The 24,999-nt window shown below is 53.2% G+C and overlaps 2 protein-coding genes and 1 long non-coding RNA gene across 4 annotated transcripts in view; 2 read left to right on the top strand and 1 right to left on the bottom strand.

Annotated features, from left to right (window-relative positions):
• LOC116825475 (uncharacterized) overlaps window positions 1-1,645 on the bottom strand; it is a 49,650-nt gene extending 48,005 nt beyond the window's left edge. Inside the window, exons 1-3 of the mRNA XM_075071692.1 lie at window positions 1,558-1,645; window positions 882-1,008; window positions 161-274 (exon numbers count right to left, since the gene is read on the bottom strand). Coding sequence (XP_074927793.1) covers window positions 161-274; window positions 882-1,008; window positions 1,558-1,581 — 265 coding nt within the window. The 5' untranslated portion in view covers window positions 1,582-1,645. The remainder of the gene's footprint in view (window positions 1-160; window positions 275-881; window positions 1,009-1,557) is intronic.
• A 10,539-nt stretch (window positions 1,646-12,184) lies between these two features.
• Window positions 12,185-24,999, top strand: part of LOC116823721 (zinc finger protein RFP-like) — a 415,971-nt gene continuing 403,156 nt past the window's right edge. The window contains exons 1-4 of one of the 2 annotated variants that reach the window (XM_075071627.1): window positions 12,185-12,601; window positions 15,017-15,112; window positions 15,701-15,931; window positions 16,839-16,861. In XM_075071627.1, the coding sequence (XP_074927728.1) occupies window positions 12,185-12,601; window positions 15,017-15,112; window positions 15,701-15,931; window positions 16,839-16,861 (767 nt within the window). The remainder of the gene's footprint in view (window positions 12,602-15,016; window positions 15,113-15,700; window positions 15,932-16,838; window positions 16,862-24,999) is intronic. The other variant, XM_075071626.1, reaches the window with a different exon arrangement.
• LOC116825478 (uncharacterized) lies at window positions 18,930-22,078 on the top strand. The gene is made up of 3 exons (XR_004373848.2): window positions 18,930-18,991; window positions 20,376-20,435; window positions 22,047-22,078. It is a non-coding gene; the product is annotated as an uncharacterized LOC116825478 (long non-coding RNA).

Here is a 24,999-nt window from a genome sequence, read left to right as displayed (position 1 = left end):
GGGGGGGTGGAAAGCCGCGAGCGATATCTGCCGACTACAGCCCTGCCCTGGCTGAGACGAGGCAGAACTAAGGGCGCTCGCTCATCGCACATTTTTGGGTTTCTCAACTTTTCCCTTCACTCGCCGGATCGTTTCTCTGTCAGTTTCACTGGGTCCTCACCTGTTTGGGTGCCTCTTGGTATCTCTTTTTCCTTGCAGGTCTGGAGATCAGGGATCCACGGCTCTTCCCCTCGTTCCAGCCGGGCGATCAGGTCAGGTTTGGGAATGGGAAATCCTGTGCAGGGGGTGAAATCAGCCCAGATCAGGCTGTGTGGAGGATTGGGAGAGTGTCTGTCACAAAGGGCATTCTATGAATTGAACCTGTTCCCGTGCTGTGCTGAGAGAATTTGGAATCCAAGGAGATGGGAACATAGCTGAGCCCTCTTGAGGGAGGCAGTTGTCTGGGGAAGTGGGGAGAATTGTTACGCCCTCACTAGCAGTTCCCAGGATCTGTGCACTTTGGGGGCCTTGCTGATAAATACACAGCTCTGGAGTTAAACCCCTGCAGAGCCCAGAGACCTCCCCATGGCTGGAGCTATTCTCAAGGAGGGAGGTGACCACGGATTGTGTGCGCAACTGAGAAACAATACAGACAGGATAATATACAGCTTCTATCCCCTTGAAAGCTGCGGGGTGGGTGGGGATGGTTTAGCACATCCATTAGGTTTTGGCATCCTGGTCCCATTGAAGGGGGGTTGGAGATGCAACTCTCTCTCTTACACGGCAGCTGTGGATTATGGAACGCATTCCGCTCCAATCTAACTGACCAGGGAAGAACCTGACCAGAGTCAGAAATGCAGCCCCCAAACTTTCTAATAACCGAGGGCACAGGAGTCCCTTACCCAGTGAGGTCACCGTCTGGTAGTTCTCCAGCATGACGTCCCTGTAGAGGGCTCTCTGACCAGGGTCCAGCAGAGCCCCCTGCCCCTGGGTGAAATACACAGCCACCTCCTCGAAGGTCACCGGCATCTGAAACAACAAGAGTCCCCCAGCAGCAATCCCACTAGTCACACAGGAAAGGAAGAAGAAAAAATAAACATCTCAGAAGCTCTGGGAGGACAACAGTACTGGAATCCCACCCCTACCCTGCTCAGAGCAACCAGGGTGGGGAGAAACTGAGAGCTCCTTGTCCCTCCCAGTAGATGGAGGAGGACAGGGTCTTCTCATTTACCATCCACCTCCGAGCCAGAGGTGATACGGGAAGCAGAGCTCTGAGCTGGGGACAGGAATCCTGACAGCTTCCCTGCGTATTTCACGGTAGCCTCTGGCTAATGGGTTCAAGCTCCAGCACTGGGATTCTGGACTTCTCCCAGCCCTGCTCAGGGTGGTGTTTCCTGGTCCAGAAATAGGGGAATGTCCCCACCCCTCCAAGGGCCTGTTTGGAAAATCAGGCCCAGGTTGAACCCGTCCCAGCAGGTTTATCGCACCCTATCCCCTCCCTCCCTGCCTCACGCTGCGTGTTTCCTGCCCTTCCTCCTCCACAACAACCTTCTCTTCAGTTCCCTGAAAATCCCCTACCTGATCTGGCTCCAACACAGCCATTTCCCTTCCCTCTCCTGCGGGATAGGGGCTGATCTGGACCAAAACCTGGATGTGATTCTCCAGCCTGTCAGGGTGAGAGGGGAGATGGGGGAGGTTACAGAAAGGGCTTGACTCCATTTCACACCCCAGTTCCCCCCAGGCTCTCTCCCTTACTCCTGGGAGGATTCTGCGCAAGTGCGCATGCACAGAATTTATGTTCCCCGCAGATTCCTTTGTTTCACCGCAGAAAAATTACTTTCTGATGATGAAGCAAAGGGAAGCCACAAAAGCAGTCACGCGAGCCTCCTCAGCAGTGTGTTTCTGGTGTGTAAGACAGCTGGCAGTGTGTAAATCACTGTGGGATGGGTAGGATGGCTCCTACCCTGCACTTGGCTCAGCTGCTAGTTCTGGCTGGGCTGGGGAAGACAGGACTTTCTATTCCCCGGCACGGCATCTGGGGCCATGTTAGATGCACCCCCAGATTTATCCCCTGGTATAGGATGCTCTGCAAACTCACCCTCCCACCCATGCTTCCTGCACCCATCGCTCCTCAGCTGCAGGGGGATGGATGGCTATGCAGGGAGCTGCTCCCCTATCCGCCCAACCCCTGTGCATCCAGACCCGCTCACACTCAGACTCTTCCACTGAGACTCACCCCCCTCTGCACCCAATGCCCCTCGACAAGCCCCACTCCTCCTGCACCTTGACCACCCCAAGGAGCCACCCGCACCTGGATCTCCACCCTACTGGGCCCCAACTAGATGCACCTGGATCACAAGCCCACTGACCCCACTCCCCAGCATCTGGATGCCCCCATTAAGCCTCCAACATCCAGACCCCCTGCCTGAGATCTATCCCCCACCCACACTCACACCTCACCCTGCTGAGCCCTAACCACCTTCACCTGGACGCTTCAGCAGAGTCCCATTACTGTTCCACCCAGAACCCCCCAACAAGCCCCTGTGCGTCCAGATCCCCCTTCACATGGATCCTCCACTGAGCCACCCAAATTGTTCCATACAGGACTCTCTCAACCCACACCTGGATTCCCCCCACACCAAGCCCCTCCACACTGGGATCCTGCCCTGCTGAGTCTGCCTGCCCACACCTGGTGCACCTGGCATGGGGGACAGGGCCTTGGGGTGTTTCTGGGGCAAGCCCGGTCCTTGCGCTGTGTCAGGATTGGGTGCAGCCTCACCACTGAGTCCGTGTCCTGGAAGGGGGAGCTGTAGAGTGATCTCTCCCATCTCTGTGCAGCTGGACCCTCCTCATTTATTTGACAAAAACAATTGCAGAATTTTAAAATACTGTGCACAAAGTATTTATTTCTGTATGCGCAGAATGCCCTCAGGAGCATCTCCCTGCAGACAGACGCTCTGGACTCTGCCATGCTGGGAAGAAACCCTGTTAGTTCATTACCATCCAGGCCAGGTCCCTTCCAGCAGAACTAAACCCACTGGGGCACTTTTAAATCCTCCCAGTAAGAGCATCCCTGAGCTGACTGCTAGAGAAAAAGCAGAATCAAAGGAGCCACTTTGGAGGATTCCCCCTGACACTGTCCCCAAAGGCAGCACATACCCCCACCCTCCGAGTAGCCCAGTGATTCAAGTGAGACAGGACCAGGCTTTTCCTCTCTCAGCTCCTCTCCTCGTGCCCAGGAGAGTCAGTCTGTCCAGGGGAATGTGGGGAATGGATCTGGGCAGGGCTGGGACCTGGGAACCTCCCTCCCGACTTCCTGCTCCTGCTGCCCCTTTCAGTCTGTTCACCTTCCCTCTCTCCCCTTCCCTCTGTCTGGGAGAACTGATTCTGCCCAAGTTACATGGGTGTTTGCTCTTCAGCAGACTGATCGATCTGAACTTGGCTGTGCAAGGAGCAACAGATTGGGGAGCCACAGGCACAGGGGGAACCCCGTCCCCCTCCAGTACAAACTCACCAGCAGGTCCCTGCACGGGGGCCCTGTGTGCAGAGTCACTTTCCTGCCCGGCCCCAGCCTTGTCCCTCAGGTCTCCCCATCACCTGCAGGCTGCAGCTCTGGGGCTGGTGTCAGCAGAGCCTGGGGCTGCCCCAAGGGCTGGTTCCAACCACCGAGAAAGTTCCCCCGGGGGCTGGGCAGGGAAGGGGCTTTGATGAAGGTCTCTCCCAGGCTCAGACTCCGCTGGATAAGAAACAGCAGCTCAGTCTGGGCTCCCAGCTCAAAACGGAGGAGGCGGCAGCTTTTGATCCGGGGAGCTGAACTCCTGGGCTGTAATAACATGAGCAGGGAGAGACACATATACGCCTCCTACTCTTCCTTCTTATAGCCATAGCGTTTCCCGGGGCTGCGGCCACCGAGATTTTTTGAGCTGCCTCCACTCTTCTTGGATGTCCATTGCACTGCAATCGCAGTCACCTGTGGAGCAGCCAAAAGCAGCCTGTTCACCGCCACCAAACCCCCCAGTCACCCCAGCACCGGCTATAAGAAAACAGAGGGTGCCTTTGTTCATGCAGGCAACACATTAGCCACCCAACGGATAATATGCTGGCAACCAGGGGCTCATGTGGGGATGGGCTGTAACAAGAGTCTCTATGCTCTGGAGAATGGGACTGTGCGATTCACGAAGGAGGTCTACGTGCCACCACCCCGCAGCCAAGAGAGCAGGGAAGTGATCTGTCCTCTACCAAAAGGGGTGGTGCTTTACAAAACCTTCATCAACATTGTCCCCACCAAAGAAGTGAGGAGCTTCAAGCTAGTCACCATGCTCTGAGGCTCTGCTGCCTCACGCAGTAACGACTGGTGGGGTGGGACTGATCACCGTGACAAACGTGGCACTCAATAAAAAGACGTCTGAAGACTCCTCTAGGTCTGAAATGACTTGTTGGCAACTCCAGTTTCCTGCTCCTAGAACTCACTGGGTATAGATTTGAGAGTTACAAGGTAATCTGGACTGCCCTGAAGTTTTTTGGAGAAATATATATCCTACTCTCCGTTAGCCAGAACCGGAGCCCTTTGGTGACCCTCTGAACCTCTCTGTCCTGCCCCGGCAGCCCCCGGGACAGGTAGGCAGAGGCTGATCTCAATGGCCCATCCACACTCACCCCCTGCCAGAGCCAGCAGTGACTCCGGTATGACTCCGGTGTGGCTGAGATCTGAATCCTGCCCACAAATCAGACCAGGCCCTGGGCTGCCCTCTACACTCAGGAAACAGACCCCAAAATCACAGGTTTGCCTTAAAGTGTAAGAGTGTGTGTGTGTGCATGTGTGCACCTTGTAGCTTCTGAGCCCTGAGGGGTTAGTCCCCTTGTTTGACCAGTTTCAGGAGGGAAAAAAATCCCCACTGAGACCTTCAACATCTCCTGTCCCATGGGCCGAAAGAGCTGCCTTTGTATCTCTTCCCACCCCTCCACCACCTCCCTGCCTCTGTCTCTCCCTTCCCCAGCCTGTCTCCCCACATCCCCCCTTTCCCTCTCAGTGCCCCCCACTCACATCTTCCCCCATTCCAGCCTCGCTCCCCTCAGCCCCACAATCTCCCCGGCCCGATCCCCCCATCTTCCCTTCAGTGCGCCCCAGCCCCCATCCCTGCCTGCCTCCGCAGCCCAGCACCGCTCCTCCTGCCCATCCCGCTCCCCGCCTGCCCTCACCCTGACCTCTTTAGCCTCCGCCCCCAATCCGGGCGGGGCGGGTCTCTCTCACCTTCCCCCGGAGCGGGGCCCCCCGGGCAGTGGCAGGGGCAGGGGCCGGCCGGGCTGGGGCTCTGCCCTGGCCTGGAGAGAGGGCTCCTGGGGAGCAGCGGAAGGGCCTGCTGGAGATTCCCCTCCCGCTGCAGCCAGGGCCCGGGCTCCCAGCACAAGCCGCCGGGCTCGGGGATCTCGCTGGAGCCAGAGTCACCGCAGCGGCTGCGAGTCACTTTCCTTGCTGCCGGGCCGGAGCCCAGCGCTCGCTGCCCCCGGACAGAGCCGCCTCCCGGCTGCTCCTGGGTCCTAGCGATATCCCCGCACTGCGCTTCGCCCCTGTGTCTGGCTTCTTTTTTGGGCTTGTCTACACGGGCACTTTTCAGCACTGCGACTTTCTCACCGCAAGTTTCAGCTCTGTAAAGCGCCAGTGTAGACAGCGCACCAGCGCTGGGAGTAGAGTGACCAGATGTCCCGTTTTTATAGGGACAGTCCTGTTCTTTGGGACTTTTTTTTTATATACACTCCTATTACCCCCTACCCCCGTCCTGTTTTTTCTCAGTTGCTATCCAGTCACCCTAGCTGGGAGCCACACTCGCTGGGAGCTATGCCCCTCAGGGAGGTGAGTTTTTGCTGTGCCACCTTCAAGCACTGCCACAGCAGCGCTTTAATCTTGCCAGTGTAGACAAGCCCTTATTAGAAGGGACCATCGCGATCATCTAGTCCAGGGGTTCTTACGACAAAATTGTTGGTGGCCTTAGAGTTGATGGCTCTTGCCGGTGGCTGCTCTGACACTTTTTTTCCTAAAATACTTAATTAAATTTAGGAAAACCCAGTAAATCTGCACAGAGGTAAGCGTGGGAATGGTCCTGCTATTTGGGGGAACTTTCCTGGCTTATACACTACTCAGGTGGAATCGAATAGCAACAGGATCTGAGTCCTCACTCCCACTCCCTTCACCCGGAAACCTGAAAGACCTCGAGGACTCCACTTCCACTCTAGTCCTCATAATCCGGACAAGGATGGACCCAGGATTCCCGTGGGGCTCGACCCCCAAGACAGGGTCTAGGGTGTCCCCACTCCAGGGTGCTCACTCCACTCTGGATGCTTCCCTGACCATTGCATAGAGTTCAGAACAAATACAATTCATTAAGCAGCAAGTAATTAAAAAAATGGGAACGGTGAAAGGAAAACATGTCACCACGCTCCGTGGGATGAACCACAATCAGTGTCTCTGGAATGTCAGGGCAGTCCACAGTCTGTTTCTTGCACATCCCAGGCCTCCTGCTCAGGACCTGGCAGTGCTGCAGGGATGCAGCAGATTGGACTGTTGCTCTGGCCGTAGTCAGATGCCCTTACAGGGGTGACTCCAGGCACCAGCATGACAACTGCATGCTTGGAGCAGCAAGTCACTGGGGGCGCTCTTCCAGTAGCCGCAAGGGCGGCAGGCAGGCTGCCTTCGGCGGTTTGCCTGCGCAGGGTCCGCTGGTCCCGCGGCTTCGGCAGACCTCCCGCAGGTGTGCCACCGAAGGCAGCCTGCCTGCTGTGCTTGGGGTGGCAAAATGCCTAGAGCCACCTCTGTGCCCTTATGCACTAGGTGACAGGACCCTTCTTCCCAGCATCGACCCCGGTCACGGTTATGATCTGCCTCTCAGTCCAGCCTGTGAGCCCACTGCCCGGAGTCCCCCCTTGCTCTCCCCAGCTGCTCACAGCACTCAGCTCTGGACTGATCCAGCCCCAGCTCCCCTGTGCCTCAGCACTGCTGCTGCTCTGTCTCCAGCTCAGCTCCCTGGGCTGCACCTCTCTGGCTCTGGCTGGGGCAACTCTGCTCCCAGCCCAGCTCTGCTCTCTCCTTAGCAGCTCCTGCCCTGCTCTGGCCCTGCCAACTCCAGCTGATACAGCGGATGGGACCCCAGGCTCCTGACTCCCCCTTTGGGCTGCATGCCCTATCAATCAGGCTGACCTGGAGTGCTGACCCCTCCCCACTGTCAGACTCAGGATCTTGATTTCCCATTCACTCTTCCCCTTTCTTTTGGTGCTAAGGGAGGGCCAACCAACCCTTCACCCCACTAAGTTTCAGTGAGGGGCCAACAGTTCCCTTACCCAGAGACACATCAAAATCATAATTTCTTTATAGCTAGTTAAGTCTGCTGCTGTGAAAAGTGATATTTGTATGTTTGTTCTTATTTTTCCCAGCCTCTCAGCTAGCTACTTCGGTTGCCAACTTGGCAATATTTAAAAACCGGACACTCCAGCAGGAATGTGGAATGTCCCCTGCCCCACCTCTTTCCCCTGAGGTCCCACCCCTGCCCCACTTCTTCCCCGCAAGGCCCTGCCCCAACTCTGCCTCTTCCCCCATCAGCCTTCCTTCCAAGGTTCTGCCCTGCCCCGTCAACTCCTCTTCTCCCCCTCCCTGCCTGGGTCAGGAGGGACTTGCCTGTGGAGCCAGGGCTGGGAGTTGCAGCTGCTCAATACAGGTAGGAGGCAGCCCCGGTTGAGTAGGGTCTGGTGTGAGTGATGACCCAGTGCCCCCGCACCCATAGTAACTAGACTTTGGGTGTCCAGTCAGCAGATCTGACCGCAAATGGTTAGGTCCCCTTTTTTTACTGGACTTTCTGGTCAAAAACTGGCGCTTGGCCACTCTAGCAGCACCCAATGTGCAGTAAGTACTGGGAACACATCGGGGACAACTTCTGCTTTCTGATGGGGGGGGGTGTAACTGGGGGCAGCCGGGTTAGATTCAATTCTGACCAGCAGGGAGGAATTCATTCATCTGGATGGAATGACTATAAGGTGGGTGCACAACTGGTTGAAAGACTGTACTCAGGGTAGCTTTCAATGATCTGGTGTCAAACTGGGAGGGGAATGCTGGGGGGACGAGAAGCCCCAGGTGGTTTACCCTGCTCTTTGCAGGGAATGGAGAGTGGAGAGGGGTGAAGCCCACCCAGAGCTTGTGGGGCAGTCAGACTCCTAGGAGGCCCCTCTTAGGTCGGTGGAAGTGCTCCTGGTGAGGACATGCCCCACTGACCCAAGGAGGGTAGTGTGGACATCAGCTACTGCAGTAATTGCTGTGGTGGCTGTAAGTCAACCTAATATATGTAGACTTTGGCTTGGCATGTAGACATATCCTTACAAGCAAAGGGATTTCTCTCACACAAAAGGTTTCAGCAGTCCCTGCTCACTGGGAAGCCTTCCAGCTAGGACCACTCCCCCCAGTTCAAGGATGCTCCTATTGTCTTTCAAGTGATTTTGCAACTGTAAGTAGAGATGGGGGAGGGGAGGTGGCCAGAGGCCTTTTCCCCCTCTTCTTAGACTCAGACCCTTTATAGTAGAAAAGTGTTTGCTGGGGGATGTCGTCAGCCACTGCTTGCATTTTGCTTGCTCCACTGTCCAGGCATTTGCTCTGGCACCAGATGCCTTGCCAGCCCCTCACAGTTCTACTTACCACCGCACCAGCTGCTCAGTCAGTTATTGGCTCGCCACCCCACACTCTCTGGGACATCTTCAAGTCATACCACTTAGCGCAGCTCTCAATGATTTCAGATGCTAGCTGGGGACCCTCACTGGTAGCACACACAGGGCAGTCTATGGTATCAGAGAAACTCTCCCAACAAAGATCTAATGATTAGACCCGACAATCACTGATTGCAGATCTGTTGGTATGCAACAAAACTCCCCATTGAATCTTAATCAACTCTATGATTACACAGTGGACCTAGAAGAAATTAGATTGCACCCAAGGCTTATAACATCTAGTACAAATATCTCACCACCCTCTCACACCTCCACTAGTCTTTGGCACCAACATCTCCTGCCCAGCAAGGGCAGTTGAGTTGAGGGGGAGCCCCTCAATCAGGGTATGTCAAGCACAGTTCTGCTGCCCTTGATTCACACAACAAGAATAACAACACTTTAGTACCTCTGCCCCCAATAACAAACTGACTTGTGATCCAATACCAGCCAAAATGGATCGTTTGGGCAAAGCAGGCCCATCACGCTGTGCTCTCAGGCAGGATGGGTGCGTCCATGCAAACACGGGCAGCTCCTGAAGTCTTCTTCCCCAGCTCATCACTAGGTGTCAGGGGAGAGCTCATTCAGACCCTACTTACATTGAGAATGTCCTAGTTCGAATGAGGGCACCTCTACACAGCACCTGGGAGGTGTCATTCCCAGATGGGGTGCATGTAAACATGCTGACACTGCTGGAGCGAGCACACTGCCAATAGCAGTGAGGCTGCAGCAGCAAAAGGACGGATTGGACTAGCTGCTGGAGGAGAAGCAGCTCCAATGTCTCCTGGAAGCAGAATTCCAGTGGTGCAGGGGGGCTGCAGCCAGCGCTCCAGGGTGCTCTGAACATCCCGTTAGTGTCAAAGGGACCCAAGTGGATAAAGTTACTTTTATGCCAAAGTCTTTGAATGATCTGGGTCTAGGTTATGACAAAAGGCAGTAAGTGAATGAGACAAACCAACTGGAGTCTGAGGGGTGGGAGGGGATGATGAGGGAAAAGTAAATCTCACTTACAGATTGCGTGTCCTGGGATGGTTGTGAGGCTTCATGGATGTTGGTTCCATTGCTGGGAGATACCTGAGTGAGAGACAAAAGAGACGGTTTCAGACCTTTTTATATTAAATACCCGAGTGTGTCTCTGTCTATTTCTCTGGCATAATTAAAACACAGCTCTAGGAGTTCAGACTGGGGACACTGTTCTAATATGAAAGCCTTAAATCTCACCTCTCTTCTCCTTTCCTCTTCTAGACACTCTGCTGTCTGAACTGGAGAGAAAAGGGGGAAATCCCTAGGACCATTCAGACAGGCTGAGATTTTAGGAGAAGATTGTCTTTAAATTATGAGACAATTCCAGTGCAAACATCTCCATTGGATTGTAGCTAAAGTTACTAACCAAAGCGACAGTGGCCAGGACACAAAGCCCTAAAACTAGCCATTTAGCAGTGAGGAGATCCAGGCACACTGAAACAGGGAAGACCAGGGGCCATGGCAGTAAAGCCACTGAGGCCTGCCCATTTTTTAACATGGGCACAGTTTGGGGGCAGGAGGCCACTGCAAGCCTTGGGCATGTGCGGAGTGTCACAGGCAGTGGTTGTGCTTCAGGCAGGGCAGCTCCTCCCCATGAGGAACAGCCCCTGCCTGTGGTGCCAGCTTCTTCCCAGTGCCAGCCCCTCTCCGTGGCCCCCCCTGCACAGGCTGGGGGAGGGGCTGGCTTTAGGGTGCACAGGCTGTGCTGTGCTGGGGCCCTATGTCCTGGCTCCAGGATAGGGGTGGATTTCACCTCCCGAACCCTCCTGCACTGCATGTGCAGAGAACCCAGTTTTGGGGGTGCAGTGAATGGCACTCAGCGTGACTGACCAAGTCACTCAGAGATTGATCCAAAAGCCTTTTATGTGACTAGGAATCTTTCCTCTGATTTCAAGAGGCACCAGATCAGGTCCTGGGATCTTCTTCTGCCTTGAGGTCTATGCTGGCGAAAGAAGTTTATTAACACTCAGGTTATTGGCATCTCTGGGGAAGTGGCTGGTGAAGGTTTCTCAGTCATTGTTTGACAACAATTAATAAGATCCACTGTACTTTGAATTATAATTTTGATTGTTCAGCCCCCAGTGACCACCCAATCAGCATCTTCACTGACATGAGCGGTAAATATCTAAGGGACACAGCCCTGAGCACCGGTCCCTTTCCTTTCTCACCACTGCTGGATTTCCATGTCTGCTCCCAGGTGGCTGACTCCCCAGACTTTCCCAGGCCCCCTCAGTCTGTCCCCAGATCCCCTCCTGCAGCCAGGCTGGACAAGTGGCCTGAGAGCCTTGGGGACAGGAGATCTCTGGTTAGCCCATCCCCTGTACAGCGCAGGAGCCCCAGCGCCAGCTCCCCTCACACCCGTTGCCATCCACAGAGAGCCAGGAGTCCCTGGGAGCTAGGGAGACTATGCAGGGAAACAGAAGCAGGAGCCGCCAGGCTCAGAACAGGTGTAATGGCTGCTCTTTTGGCCAGCACACCCAGCACTGAACCAGGGACCCCTAGAGCTCTCTGTCCCACATCCTGTGCACTGAACCAGGGACCCCTCGTGCCAGCTCCCCTCACACCCGCTGGCCTCGGCCATTGGGCCCCAGCCCTCACCTGGTAGGGAGGAGATGGGTCTCAGTAAAGCACTGAGTCCCTGGCCTCTCTGCTGGGACTGACAAACAGGGAGAAAATCAGTGCAGGTCTTGCTGGGAGTGGTCATGTCACAGGGTCACCTGCCCCGCTAGGGCCCAGGCTGAGATCCCAGCACATTTCACAGGCCCCTGCGCCGCCATCAGATGGACTTTCAGCCTAGGTCCATGTGGTGGTGGAGGGGGGCAGGAATTGGGTTATTGCCCTGGGGGAAGGAGGAGATTTAGCTGCCCACAGACAATTTTAACACTTCTAAAGCTTCAACTTTTTGACTCTCAGTGTCCAGTGTCAGTAAATAGTTATTATCTGCCAAAATATTGACAGATCCCCCATAATTTCCCACAGCTGTGAAAATTTAAATCGGTAACGATTGGAATGAAATGCTGAAACCCAGATTTTTGTGCAACTGTGAAAGTTTACAATAAATATAAAAATTGCTTAAAATGAACATTATCTGTCAAACTTATATAGTATAAAAAAAAGAATTCCACCAAGTCTGACTATCGCTCCTTAGACACACACACCCTGCTCCTGCAGGCTCATCCTCACAGGGAGAGCTGACTGACGTCCATGTGAAGCCCCAGTGACCCCACCACCAGCACTGGGGTTGATTGCCAGACCAGAGCCCCAGTGGTAAATTTTTCACCACAACCTCCAGGGCTGTAATCTTACAGGTAGGCCCCTTCCAACTGAACAAAGAGCAGGAGTCAGTTCCAGGAAGGGAAACACCCCCTTGCTGCTGCAGGCGGGGCATAGTGTGAATTGAGGAATTTGAAACAAAGCCTGTTCCAAACTGCCCAGAGGAGCCATGGCTGCAGAGAGCCCCATGGAAAGTCTCCAGAAGGAAGCGACATGTCCCATCTGTCTGGAGTATTTCACAGAACCTGTCAGTCTGGAGTGTGGGCACAATTTCTGCCGAGCCTGCATCAGCCAGTGCTGGGAGGGATCAGCTATAGCCACCTCCTGCCCTCAGTGCAGGCAAACTGTGCGGCAGAGAAACCTCAGGCCCAACAGGCAGCTGGCAAACATAGTAGAAATCGCCAAGCAACTGAGTTTACAGGTAGCGAAGGGAAGAGGAGGGGACAGGGTGTGTGGGAAACACCAGGAGGCTCTGAAACTGTTCTGTGAAGAGGATCAAACCCCCATCTGTGTGGTGTGCGACAGATCCCGGGCTCACCGCGCTCACAGGGTGGTTCCCATAGAGGAAGCTGCCCAGGAGTACAAGGTACAGATTTGCTGTCCACTCTAATGGACAATAACTTTGGATTTGAATTACAGGTTAATGGCATCACAAGTTTCCTGAGACAGGTGTAACTGTGTCACTCAGCTGTGTGTAGCCTTCATTGCATGAAAGAGGCTGTACAAATTAATGATACTCCAGCCTGGCAAGAAAGGCAACAGAACGATTTAAAAATTGTCTGATGTGGGAAAGTTTTCTCTGAGCAGCTGAAACCTTTTCAAACCCAGCTTCCACTAGTGAAATAAGGGAACTCTCTGCAGACGGGAAGTTGTTAAATGGCCGGTGAGGTTTGATTCACAAGAGTTGCAGGCCAGTCTATGGGAGTGCCACCTTCAGACCGGAGAAGGGGGAGTTACAAGCTGTGTCTGTTATTACTGATTGGATCACAGTGTTTATTACTGTTATTGGCATCCCAGCAGCCCCTACAGCCCCCAGACGGGATCTGAGCTCGATTGTGGGGTGTCCCGTAGAAAACCCAGTGAGGGACAATCCCTGCCCTGAGCCATTTACAATCTAACTCAGGGGTGGGCAAACTACGGCCTGTGGGCACACAGAGGAGGTAACCACCTACGAGTCGTCAATCAAGCATAATGGCTGAGAGAGATAGACTCCCAATCATATTGTCCAGCCGGCAGCTAGAGTGTTTTCGGCAGCCGCCTAGGCGCCAGCATTTCGCCGCGCCGCTCCGAGCAGCTCCGGTGGAGCTGCCTGCAGCCATTTCTTGCGGAGGGTCCGTTGGTCGTATTGGCTCGGTGGAGCTGCCACGCCTGCCTGTGGGAGGTCCACCGGAAGCCGCAGACAACGGAACCCTCTGCAGGCACGATGTGGCAGCTCCACCGGAGCCCTGCCCCCCCCCCCCGAAAATCCTGGCGCCCTAGGCGATTGCCTAGTTTGCCTCAATGGAAGCGCCCACCCTGATTGTCTGACCCCTGGTCTAACTGGCCCAAGAGAGACAAAAGGTGGGAGGGGAAACTGAGGCACAAAGAGAGGAAGTGACTTGTCCAAGGTCACTCAGTAGGTCAGTGTCAGAGCTGGATATAAACCCCCATTTTTCCAAGGGCAAGCCCAGTGCCCTAACCACTAGGATCCACTGTCCCCCTCAGGAGCACGGAGCAATGATGACATGTGGACAGTAGGAGAAAAAGACTCGATAAAAGACCCAGACTCACCAGGGAGATGAGGTTTCCCACTGGGAATCTGAACTCCTGTGTTGCTCCATGAAGGGTTAAACTCAGATGCTGCTGGCCTGCAGTAGAGGAGATCACTGGGCTAAACGCTGTATGGGACCCCGAGCACCTTCAGTCTGCACACAAAAGGGCTCCAGACAGCTCAGGTCCACGCCAAGTACCACTGGGATTACACTGGATTGTAGCAAAACTAACCCCAGGCTGGAGCTGAGCGGTGCCAGTCTGAGCTGTTCTGTTGTGTACGTGGGCAAGGACCAGCCAGAGTGGTTCCGTTAGTCCCACCAGGCAGCCTTTTGAAATCTCCCAGAATGCACTGCTTCCGGGATCTTTACCAGGGAATGGGACAGTGGGGACCTGCCCAGGGGGCATTGCCACTGAAAGGGGTTAGGGCAGCACTGGGGCAAACCCCAATACTTCCTTATACAAATCTGCCTCATGAGGAGGGGCCCTGAGGCATCCCCAGAATATAGGACATCCCCACACCTGCCTGCATGGAGCCCTCCCGCACCTGAAACGATCAGCCTGCTTGGGCCCTCCCCTGCTTTTGTCAGCTCGACCGCACCTGCATCATTGTGCATGGAAGTGCCACTCGCACCCCTGCCCTTACCCTCACTGGTGTCCTCCTGCATCCTCGGTCTCCTCTTCCCTCTTTTTCACCAGACGAAGCCACACCCAGTGCTGGGTCCCTACCAGAGACGGATAGTGCTCCACAAAACTGGGACTGTGGAGCTTCCAACCAGATGAATGGCCTCCCGACGTCTCATGGGGTTTGCCCTGGTCCTTAGACCAGCTCAGCCCAACCAGTGAAGTCCCCAGAGCTTCAGGGCTGAAATCCCAGCCCATATTGAAACCTTGGTGGCTTCTGAGATTTGTATCACTTTTTTCATTGAACCTCAAAAACAGATTGATTGATTCACCCCCATGTGACTCCAATCTCCTGTTATGCTCTGTACCACTCATCAATTCACAAATATCAGTAAAGCTTGGTTATAATTGAGATCTATGTCTAATTACGAAAAAGACTGAATCCAAATTGGTAACGAGTCTGATAATGACACACTCTCAATCTGCATTGATAAGGTTTCATCTCCTTGGTGGCCCTAATCTCACAAAGTGATTGGGACCAACAGTCATCTTGGATGAAAAAAGAAAAAGCTCCACACCCCTCTCAACCATTCAAATTGAAGTTCCCAAATCCTTTCTGTTTCTTCAGGAAAAAATCCAGACCCAATTGAAGACTCTGAGGGAAAAGCGAGAAAAGCTACGGGGATTGAAAGTGACTGGAGAGGGGAAAAACCAGGAGTATCTGGTAGGTGCCTGTTGTTATGACCCAGCAGTGATTTGCAGTGGGAGGTATGTTTGGAGGCAGACTCCTGTGTGGCCTTGGTGAACGTGGACTTGTGTGTGTTTCTCCATGACCACGGATTGCTGGGTTAGATTTGTGCATAGACAAGCCCTAAGCTTCCATTTCAGTTGATCAGTTAATGTCTAGCTCTTGTGGCTTTCTCAGAAATCCTCCTCAAGTGAACTGAATGTCACCCGTGAAGTGCTGTCCACTGTGTCTGGTCATTTCGTGCATTAACATGTTTGTTTCTTTTTTCTCCCCTAGTGTCTCTGTCAGTGTGGTGCTGGATCCTGCCTCCTGCTGCTCTGGGTCTGAATTCCCAGAGACCATGAATGACATAATATGCTAACATGACAAACATGGAAACCTCCCTTTCAGCGGTATAGGGGCTGAAGGGGAAGTTGTGAGAGAATCCTCTCCCTAGGGTAAAGTCAAATGTCAGAAATATTAGGATTTTCAACTAAGTTCTCCCTCCTGCACACTCAGCTCTCCATGAAAGGACCCCAGGCTCCATCCATGTCCTTGACCAGCCCTTTCCCTATTTTCATACAGAAACAAACACAAACCGAGAGGCAGAAGATTGTGTCTGAATTTCAGCAACTGCGGCAGTTCCTGAAGGAACAAGAGCGACTCCTGCTGGCCCAGCAGGGGAAGCTGGACAAGGAGATTGTGAGGATCCAAAATGAAAATGCCAGTAAACTCTCTGAGCAGATTTCCCATCTGAGTGAGCTGATCAGTGAGCTGGAGGGGAAGTGTCAGAAGCCAGCGAGTGAATTCCTGCAGGTGAGACAGGGAGAAACAGAGGTGCTGATTCCATGGGTGCTTAAGGGCCAGAGCACCCATGGAAAAAAATTAGTGGGTGCTTAGCATCCATTGGCGGCCAGCTCCCGAGGGCTGACGCTTCCATTTAGGCGACCTAGGCAGTCACCTAGGGCACCAGGATTGTGGGGGGACGGAATTTTGCCAGAGGGGCGGCAGGTGTCTCTGGTGGACCTCCCTCAGGTATGCCTGCGGAGGGTCCGCGGGTCCCGCGGCTCCGGTGGACCTGCCGCAGGTATTCCTGTGGAGGGTCCGCTGGTCCCGTGGCTCAGGTGGAGCATCCGCAGGCACGTGTGCAGCAGGTCCATCGGAGCCGCGGGGCAGCGAAATAGCCCAGCGCCTAGGGCACCAAAAACCCTGGTGCCACTCCTGCAGCTCCCCCCTCTACCCTCAGCACCTCATGCCCACCAATCAACTCCTCCTCCTCCCTCTCAGCGCTTCCCACCTGCCTCAGTGGTAAGAGGGAGGGTGGAGGTGTGGCATTGGGGAAGGGGTGGAGTCAGGGCAGGGCCTGGGATTGAGCACCTGTGGGGACAATTGGAAACCAGCACCTGTGGTTAGAAACATCTCAGATCCCCACACAGGGAAAGGAGGGCGCCTTAATCATAAGCACTGGAGTCGGCGGTCAGAGATCTGAGTGTAACTGGACGTGTGCATTGCTGACTTGTGAGCGACTATTGTTCTTTGCAGAGTTACAGACAGAGATATTAAAGATGGGAAAGTCCCATTAGCTCAGGGAATCCATGACCCTGGGGTCAGGGCAGGGCCTCTCTTCCCTGTATTTGCAAAATCCGTTCCCTGGGATCCCCTGTGTGAATCAAATGGAACTGACAGTCTTTCCTCTCTCTCTCTCCCTCTCTTTCCCCTCTAGGATGTCAGAAGCACCTTGAGGAGGTATGTAGCTCCCTCTCACTCCCCCTCGCACTTCACAATACTGGGAAAGGGCTTAATGGTGATGTTAGCACTGCATCTCCCCAGGGCTGTACAGCAAAATATGTGGGGAAAGTCACATTCTAGATAAAAATCTCTCTGATCAACTTCGTCCTGAGGTTCTCATTCTTGCACAGAAAACTCTGGAATTCTTCTGTAACCCCTTTGGGGTTTAGAGAGCATGGCCCCTTTAAATCTTTTTTCCCAGGGGGGAGGGGGAGAGTAAGAAAAGGAGGGAAAGTGCAAGGAGCAGCGCTGGAGCTCCAGGGAGGGAGAGAGGCAGCCCTGCAGGCCCTGGAAAAAGAAGCAGGGAGAAGCTACCAGAGGCCTGAGCAGGACAGGCTGGATTGGGGACAGCCCAGGACAGGAGCCCGGAGCAGAACTGTGCCGGGAGGAATCGCCCGAGAAGGACAGGCTGGAGCTGGACCCAGGATCAGGCTGCCCAGAGCTGCATGGGGCTGCAAGTACTGGGGCTGGTGACTCTGCATTGGGAACAAGGAGGGAGGCTGTAGCTAGTTAAGTGGGGAGGTGGTCGCTCTGTGGGGCTTTGCACAGAGCGGCAGAAGAGGGCACCGGAGAGGTTTGCTGGGGAGAGTTCACTGGCGCCGACGATGACCAGGAGCACTCAAGACTCACCACTGGACTTGTTGCAGGCACAGAAGAATGCCCAAGGCGAACAACAGTGGTCCGTGCTCGGAGTGCTTAGCGCCAATAAACACACCGAGGTGGAGAAGCAAAACACAAGTTTATTTGGGACCCAAAGCGGTGCTCGGAGACTTAGTACGCCTCAGATCCAGCCCAGCTAAAACAAGCAGTCTGTTCCTTTATATCCATGAGAACTTTTCTCGCTGACTAGCAAGCCCCTGTTTCCCCTCCCTCTTCTGTCCGGCTGCAGCATTCTTTTCTCACACACTTCTTCCCCCACCTCTTCCCCTGTAGCAGTTACGTAAGCGCAGGTGCATTAAGTAACTTGGCTGCGCAGCCGTTAGTACGTTTTCCTTCTGCAAAGTTATCTTGTCCTTTCTGCTAAAGGTGCACATTGCCTCATTATTTTGCTTTAGACCAATTAGAACTGTTGCAACTGATAACGGCTGTTATTCTGCTTTCCCATCAGGCCAGCCCTTTGTAGGTCCGATAGGTTTCAAACATGGAAGGACTTTGGCTCACAGAGGCTAACAGAAGACTCATATTCTTATTGCCTTTCCACTTTTAAGTTTATTAGGTTATGCTTTAGTGACACCATTAGTCTGGAACTTGCTCGGCTCCTGAACTCTGTGTTGCCGGACACACTGCTCAGTGTCTGCCCTGTCAGATGTTGCTACCACTGGGCCCGTGAGGTTTTGTTTGAATGCAACCCCTGTTCTCTGCCGCCCCTTATCCCTTGTTGTTTTTCTCCTCCATCCCTCTGTAAATTAAATATTCCTTTGTTATATCCCATTGTTACTTTTCCTGTGGGTTGGGTGTTTCACTCTGGGGGATTGAAACAGGTGCCCTGGGGGTGGAAGGGATTTTCTGCTGCTTGCATTCCTTGCACGCGCCTTCTCTTGGCAAGGGGTTGCCTGCCAGAGCAGACTCCATCTGCCACGAGGGCGTTAAAGTTACACACCATTCAGTGGGAAGGACTGACCTCAAGTATTCCAGAGATGTCACCTCCCTGGGGGGACTGGCCTTCCTCCAGTTATAGTGGAGATGGAATATGGGTCCTGTCACTGCTGGGCCCTGAGTACATTCAGCCCAAGGCCAGCAGTGGTCAGAGTCTTTCCCGGTCGGAGGACTGTTTGGAGACCTGTGTGGAATGAGGCTGGGGAGGGGGACTTTTCGTGGCTCAGTCTGTCCTAGGGGGACAGATTTCTACAGCTGGAAGAAGCAGAGAAATTTTTCCTTAACTTCCAGTCCCATTAGAGCAGCGACTCCCTGCAACCACTTATTATGAATCTCACAATGAACTGTAATCACATGAAATTGTTTCTCTCCAGATGTAAGAAGAGAAGTTGCAGCAGCCAGAGGAGATTTTTCCTGAACTGGAAAGAGCGTAAGTCAGTGGTTTCTCCCAGAAAACGATTGCGCTACTGGAGGCTCTGAGGAAGTTCAAAGGTACCTAGAAGGGATCTTGGAGGAGAAACTGGAATAAGTGTCTGAGACTGTGGGAAGAGAATGGCGCTGGTCAATTGGTTCATAATTACATTATGCTTCTATTTAATGGTTGGATGAGAATGCCACACACCTAGAGTCCAAGACACTCAGACTGATTAATTCAACCCCTTATTTGTTCCAAAAGCATGTCTTGCCATTACAATTACTGTTAAAGTAAGAAATGACAGACATACTGAAAGAAATACTGCCCAGCTACCTGCTCCTGGGGCATAGGCAGGTCATGATGCATTTCTCCTATGTTGCTCCTTACAATTTCAGACGTATTATACACATCCAGATTATATATTTATTAGTTCTTTTCCAATCACCTTTGAATGTTATGAATAGGAAGTATCTTGTATAACTCATACACTACACATGCATGTGTGTTATGCATTGTAAGTATCTTCTGACTGGTAGGGCTTTTGCTGTCCAAGCTATTTTCAAGTTATTTTCCTTTCTGATTCGTTCATTACCAGTCATTACACACTGACGTGCACGGGTCACTTTGACCCTTTTTCTCCACACAGGATTTTTTGGACTTTGCTTACTGCTCCTGGGCAGCACATTGTGGGTGTCTGGTGTCTTTCAGCACATTGTGCGGTCAAAACATCTCTTTATCCCACAGAAGAACTTATGAACACATCACTTAATAACAAGGTCACTTAAGGAAACATTTCCCTTATGTCAAATACAATGATTTCTGAAAATCTTACTTCATCATATAACAGAAAAGGTTCTACCAATCCCAAAGCATCGGACACATTACGCCCCAGGTCAACAAATGTTTCAGATCTTACCCAAATACACGTTACAGCCATTTCTTGTTAACGAAACTAAACTTTATTAAAAAACAAAAGAAAAAGTATGGTTAAAAGATCAGTGTACACACAGACATGAGTTTGATTGATCGAGGTTCAGATTCATAGCGGAGATGGTGAGCTTTCTAGCTGTAAAGAGTTCTTTCAGAAATAGTTCATAGTCCAGTGTCCAATATCACCTTGAGGGCGTACCAGCATAACTGGGACCTCAGTCTTGCGACTCAAACTTCCCCTGATGAAACCTAAGCAGATCTGGGATGACAGAATCAGGATCCAAGGATCTTTTCTACAGTTTCATGTATTTTGACAAGTTGAAAGTTCACAAGGATGTTGGTTCCATTGCTGGGAGATGCCTGAATGAGAGAGGAAAGAGAAGGTTTCAGACCTTTTCACATTAAATACCTGAGTGTGTCTCCGCCTCTTTCTGTGTCATGATGAAATCACAGTTCTAGGAGATCAGAGTGATGATACTGTTATAAATATGAAGCCTGAAATCTCACCTCTCTTATCCTTTCCCCCTCCAGACACTCTGCCGTCTGCACTGGAGAGAAAAAGAGGGGAACCACTCGGAGCGCACAGACAGGGTGAGACTGCAGCCTCTTCCCAGCACTGGCCTCTGTCAGCGACTCCACCCCTGCTCCTCTTCCCCCGAGATCCTGCCCCGGCCAGACCAGAAACCAGAGCTGGGCTCCCACCCAGGGAGCCCGAGTGGCACTGTGGATCCCTGCACCCTCCACCTGCCCTGTGTGGAGCACCCCGGGGAGCGGGGACATGGGACGGGGGCTGCTCTCAGACCCCCCAGAGACCCACCCAGGACAGGTGGAGGGTCAAGGGCTCTCCCCAGCAGGCAACGCTCCCAGCCTGGCCAGGGGTCAGGGGCTTGGTGGGAAGAGGAGTAATGGGGCAGGGCCACGGAGTGGGCGGGGCCACCAGTGGTGGGACCTCATGCCCCACCTCCAACTTCTACCAAGGGTCTGGAACTCCTGGGGAGACTCCAAGCCAACATCACACATTCCAGGGAGCAGGGACCTGGGCTGGGGGCTGCTCTTAGGCCCCCCAGAAACCCACCCAGGGCAGGTGGAGGATTAGAAGCTCTCCACAGCAGCCAAGTTCTCAGCTTGGCCAGGGGGCAGGGCCTCAGCGGGAAGAGGGGGAATGGGGCAGGGCCATGGTGGGGGTATGGCCACAGGTGGTGAGACCTCGTGCCCCCCCACAGCAACTTGTACCAAGGGCCCAGAACTCCTGGGGAGATCCCAGACTGACATCAGACAAACAGTCCTGACACCAACCTTAGTGCTGAGTTCATGCCCACACTGATGAACTGAAACACTCACTGAGCAGCACCTGAACAGAGCTCTCTGCCCTGAGCGCTGACACACCCCTCTGCTTTACCCCAGTGCAGGGGGGTCTCCCCATTGCTCTTCTCCAACATCCTGCCTTTCCTTTGGGCAGGCCTGGGCTCTCCCATTGGAGCTGCTCCCACTGGAGCTGCTCACTGCTCCCTGGATTGGGAAGATGCTCTCCCTGTGATGCTGCCAGCTCCTGCCTTCTCTCTAGGCTGGGGATGGAGTTACCTCACCCAGTGCCACCTCCTACTCTGTGGTTTTAAGCAGCTCTTCCCCAATGCTGCACCTTCCTCTCTGTTCCCCAGCCCGGGAGTGGACGTGGCCTTAGAGGAGGGAGCGTCCCTCTGGGGAATAAAGCTGGTACCAGCCTCCTCTGCTCCCTCCTCAATAAAAGCTTCTGATGCCTTACTGGCTGTGTCTGATGCTGGGAATGGAGCAGCCCCAGCAGAGGGAGCAGGGAGCTGAAGTTTCTGGAAGCAAATGAGAAACACACTAGGCCCTGGGCTATGCTAAGGGGGGTGGAGGGTCAACCTAAGATACTGCCGCTCCCCCATCGACTCTGCTTCCGCCTCTCGTGGCGGGGGAGAACCGGAGTTGACGGGGACAGAGCTTGGGGATCGATTCATCTCGTCTAGACTACACTCTATAAATTGATCCCCAATAGATTGATCACTGCCCTGAGGAGCTGCAGTGACATCCCTGCTCAGTCTCAGGTGCCCAGGACAGAGGCAGCTCCCTGGGGTCCAGGCCTGACCCAGCCAGGACAGGGCTGCTGGTGGGTGTGAGAAATGGTCCCAGCCTCCCCCAGGGCCGAGCTCTGCCCCTAACGCTCTGATTCTCTCTCCCCAGTGAATGTGACTCTGGATCCAGACACGGCTCATCCCCAACTCGTCCTGTCTGAGGATCGGAAACGTGTGAGATGGGAAGACACAAGAAGCAGGATCTACCGACAACCCTGAGAGATTTGACACTGAGCTCTGTTGCTGGGCTGTGAGGGATTCACCTCGGGGAGACATTGCTGGGAGGTGGAGGTCGGGGTGGGGATCGGGCTGTGGGGGTGGCCGAGAGTCTGTGGGGGAGGAATGAAAGATCAGCCGTAAGCCCTGAGGGGGGATCTGGGCTGTGCAGCGGTTTGGGGAGAAGTCAGTTTCTGGGCTCTCCACCTCCCCTGGCTTCCCCTGCCCTGAGCTGGGCCCCTAGAGGATCTGGGTTGTCTGGGACTGTGACCGGGGGCAGGTGACATTTATCAATGCTGGTGCGAGGCCCCGATCTCACTTTCCCGCCGGGCTCCGTTCCCTGGGAGAGAATCAGACCCTGGTCTGGTGTGGCGGGATCCCAGCTCAGACTTGTGTCCTGAGCCATGCAGGGGAGGGGCGGGGGAAATAGTTCACGGTGAAGCCCGGAGATCAGCCTCTCTGCCTCACCCACACCCTTGTCTCTGTGACCTCTCTGTGGACTTCTGTCATCCCGTTTCTCTGACCCCTGGGGGCTGCTGCGGTGGTAGCAGAAGCCAACAGCATCACTGCCCCAGGGGACTGTGCACCTGTTTGGCCGCTGTCCTCTATGAGCCAGGAGGGACTCTGGGGATCCTGGGTCAGATCAGTGCACCGAGACATGGGGGGGAACAGACCACTGGGAATGGAAAAATGGTTCTTTAGCCAAGTGATCCAGCCCTTATGGCCTGGAGGACTCCTGTTCTACCCAACCTTCCTGGCCTCTTTAGCGCTATGACCCTGGGAAGCTCCTCCAGCACCAGGGATGGAGGTGAAGCGGGTGAAGACTATCTGGGGGTGTCAGCAGGAGGAGAAAAGAAGGTTTTACTCTCAATGCAATTAAATCCACTCCAGGAGAGGCAGTGTTTAGAGCCACAAAAATTTTTTCTCTTGACCTATCTGCCATTCTCAGCAGGATTAGATTGAACCTAACTACATCACATAGAGTGGTAAGTTTCACAGCTTCTGAGCAATTGTCATAACTATAAAGGGAAGAGAACAGAACCTCCTGTGGTACAATGCCTATAAAATCCCTCTGGCAGAGACACCAATCCTTTTTTACCTTTAAAGCGGTTAAGAAGCTCAGGAAACCTTGCTGACCACCTGACCCAAGGACAATAAGGGGAACAGATACCTTTCAAATCTTAGTGTGGGGAAGTCTTTTGTTGTGCTCTTGTTTGGGTGGGTTGTTCGCTCTTGGGACTAAGAGGGACCAGCATCAATCCGGCTCTCAATCTTTCTGAACCAGGTCTCTTCTATTTCAAACTTTAAGTAGCAGCCAGCAAGGTGGGTTATCTTATTTTTGTTTTTCAAACTTGTAAATGTTCCTTTTTGCTGAAAGGATTGCCTCTTGTTTGCTGTAACTTTGAACTAAGGCTAGGGGGGTTTTCCTCTGGGCTTATATGAATTCTGATTACCCTGTAAAGGTATTTTCCATTCCATAGTTTACAAGGGGATGAGTTTTACTTTTCTTTCTTTAATTAAAATTCCTTTTTTAAGAACCTGATTGATTTTTCCTTGTTTAGATCCAAGGCAATTGGGATCTGGACTCACCAGGAATTGGTGGGGAAGAAAGGAAGGGGGATGGTTTAAAAATTCTCCTTGTGTTAAGATCCAAGAGGTTGGAATCGGTGTTCACCAGGAACTTGATGAAGAAGTCTCTCAAGGCTACCCAGGGAGGGGAAGGTTTTGGGAGGAAAGGGGGTGTTCCAGACTGAGGAATCTGGATGGTGGCAGCGAAACCAGATCTAAGCTGGTAGTTAAGCTTAGAATTGTTTATGCAGGTCCCCACATCTGTACCCTAAAGTTCAGAGTGGGGAAGGAACCTTGACCACAATGTAGCTAGACTAACAATCTAGGGGTTGGCCAGTGGCTAGAGTGGCAGAGCTACAATGTTACAGATGTGTCCCTGAAGTGCCCTAGTGTAGATGCTGCCTATATTGACAGAAGTGGTTTTTCTATCGCTCTAGTTAATCCCCCGTTCTGTGAGGCCGTAGCCAGGTCACTGGCAGAATTCCATTGTCTGCACCGGGTGTTAGGTCAATCTAGCTGTGGCACTCAGAGCACACAAAGTTTCACTGCCCTGAATAATGTCGCCAGGTTGATCTAAGTGTTAAGTGTTGAGCAAGCCTAAGAGGGGTTTCCCTGGAGCTGGCTGAAAACACAGAGGCTGAGAGACTGGCTGGCAGCTTGGTGTGCGTGAGGCAGAAAGCCAAGAGAATCAGTCCTGAGTGTGATCCCAACAGGAAACAGAGTTTGCTTCAGGCCCAAGGTTCTCTGGAAAGGCAGACTTGGAATCCTAAGTAAGAAAACTGCTGGCTGCTGTTTGTACCATGTTCAGGGCACAGAATTGTGTGGACATTGTTCGTAACTAATACAGATTGCACCAAAGAAATATCTGACTTCTATAATCCATTTCTCCTCCAAATGGAAGAACCTAGGAAGGCCCCAAACACTGGCTAACGGCTCAGGTCAAAGGAGCAATGGTACAACCCCAGTCAGAATCTAGACCTGTGGAGGCAAATGCATTGGTGGGAAACAGCTGCGGGAGGCTCCAGCACCAAAGAGCCTGTGCAGAGGAGCAGATTGCTGCTAATTGTGGACTTCAGCATATCCAGCTTTGTGTGCCGAGCAGTCCCCATTGTCCCTTCTCTCAGGCCTGACACTCCTCTGCCCACAGTCACACAAAACCCAAACGAGGATCCCTGGCTCGTATTTCTGCCCAGCAGAACCAGCCCAGAGAGTAACAGGGGATAGCCGTGTTAGTCTGTATCGACAAAAACAACGAGGAGCCCAGTGGCACCTTAAAG

The sequence above is a fragment of the Chelonoidis abingdonii genome, chromosome 12 (assembly GCF_003597395.2).
Source record: "Chelonoidis abingdonii isolate Lonesome George chromosome 12, CheloAbing_2.0, whole genome shotgun sequence".
Classification (NCBI taxonomy): Eukaryota; Metazoa; Chordata; order Testudines; family Testudinidae; genus Chelonoidis; species Chelonoidis abingdonii.
The sequence above is the reverse complement of the archived record's forward strand: the minus strand, read 5'-3'. Positions and strand labels throughout refer to the sequence as shown.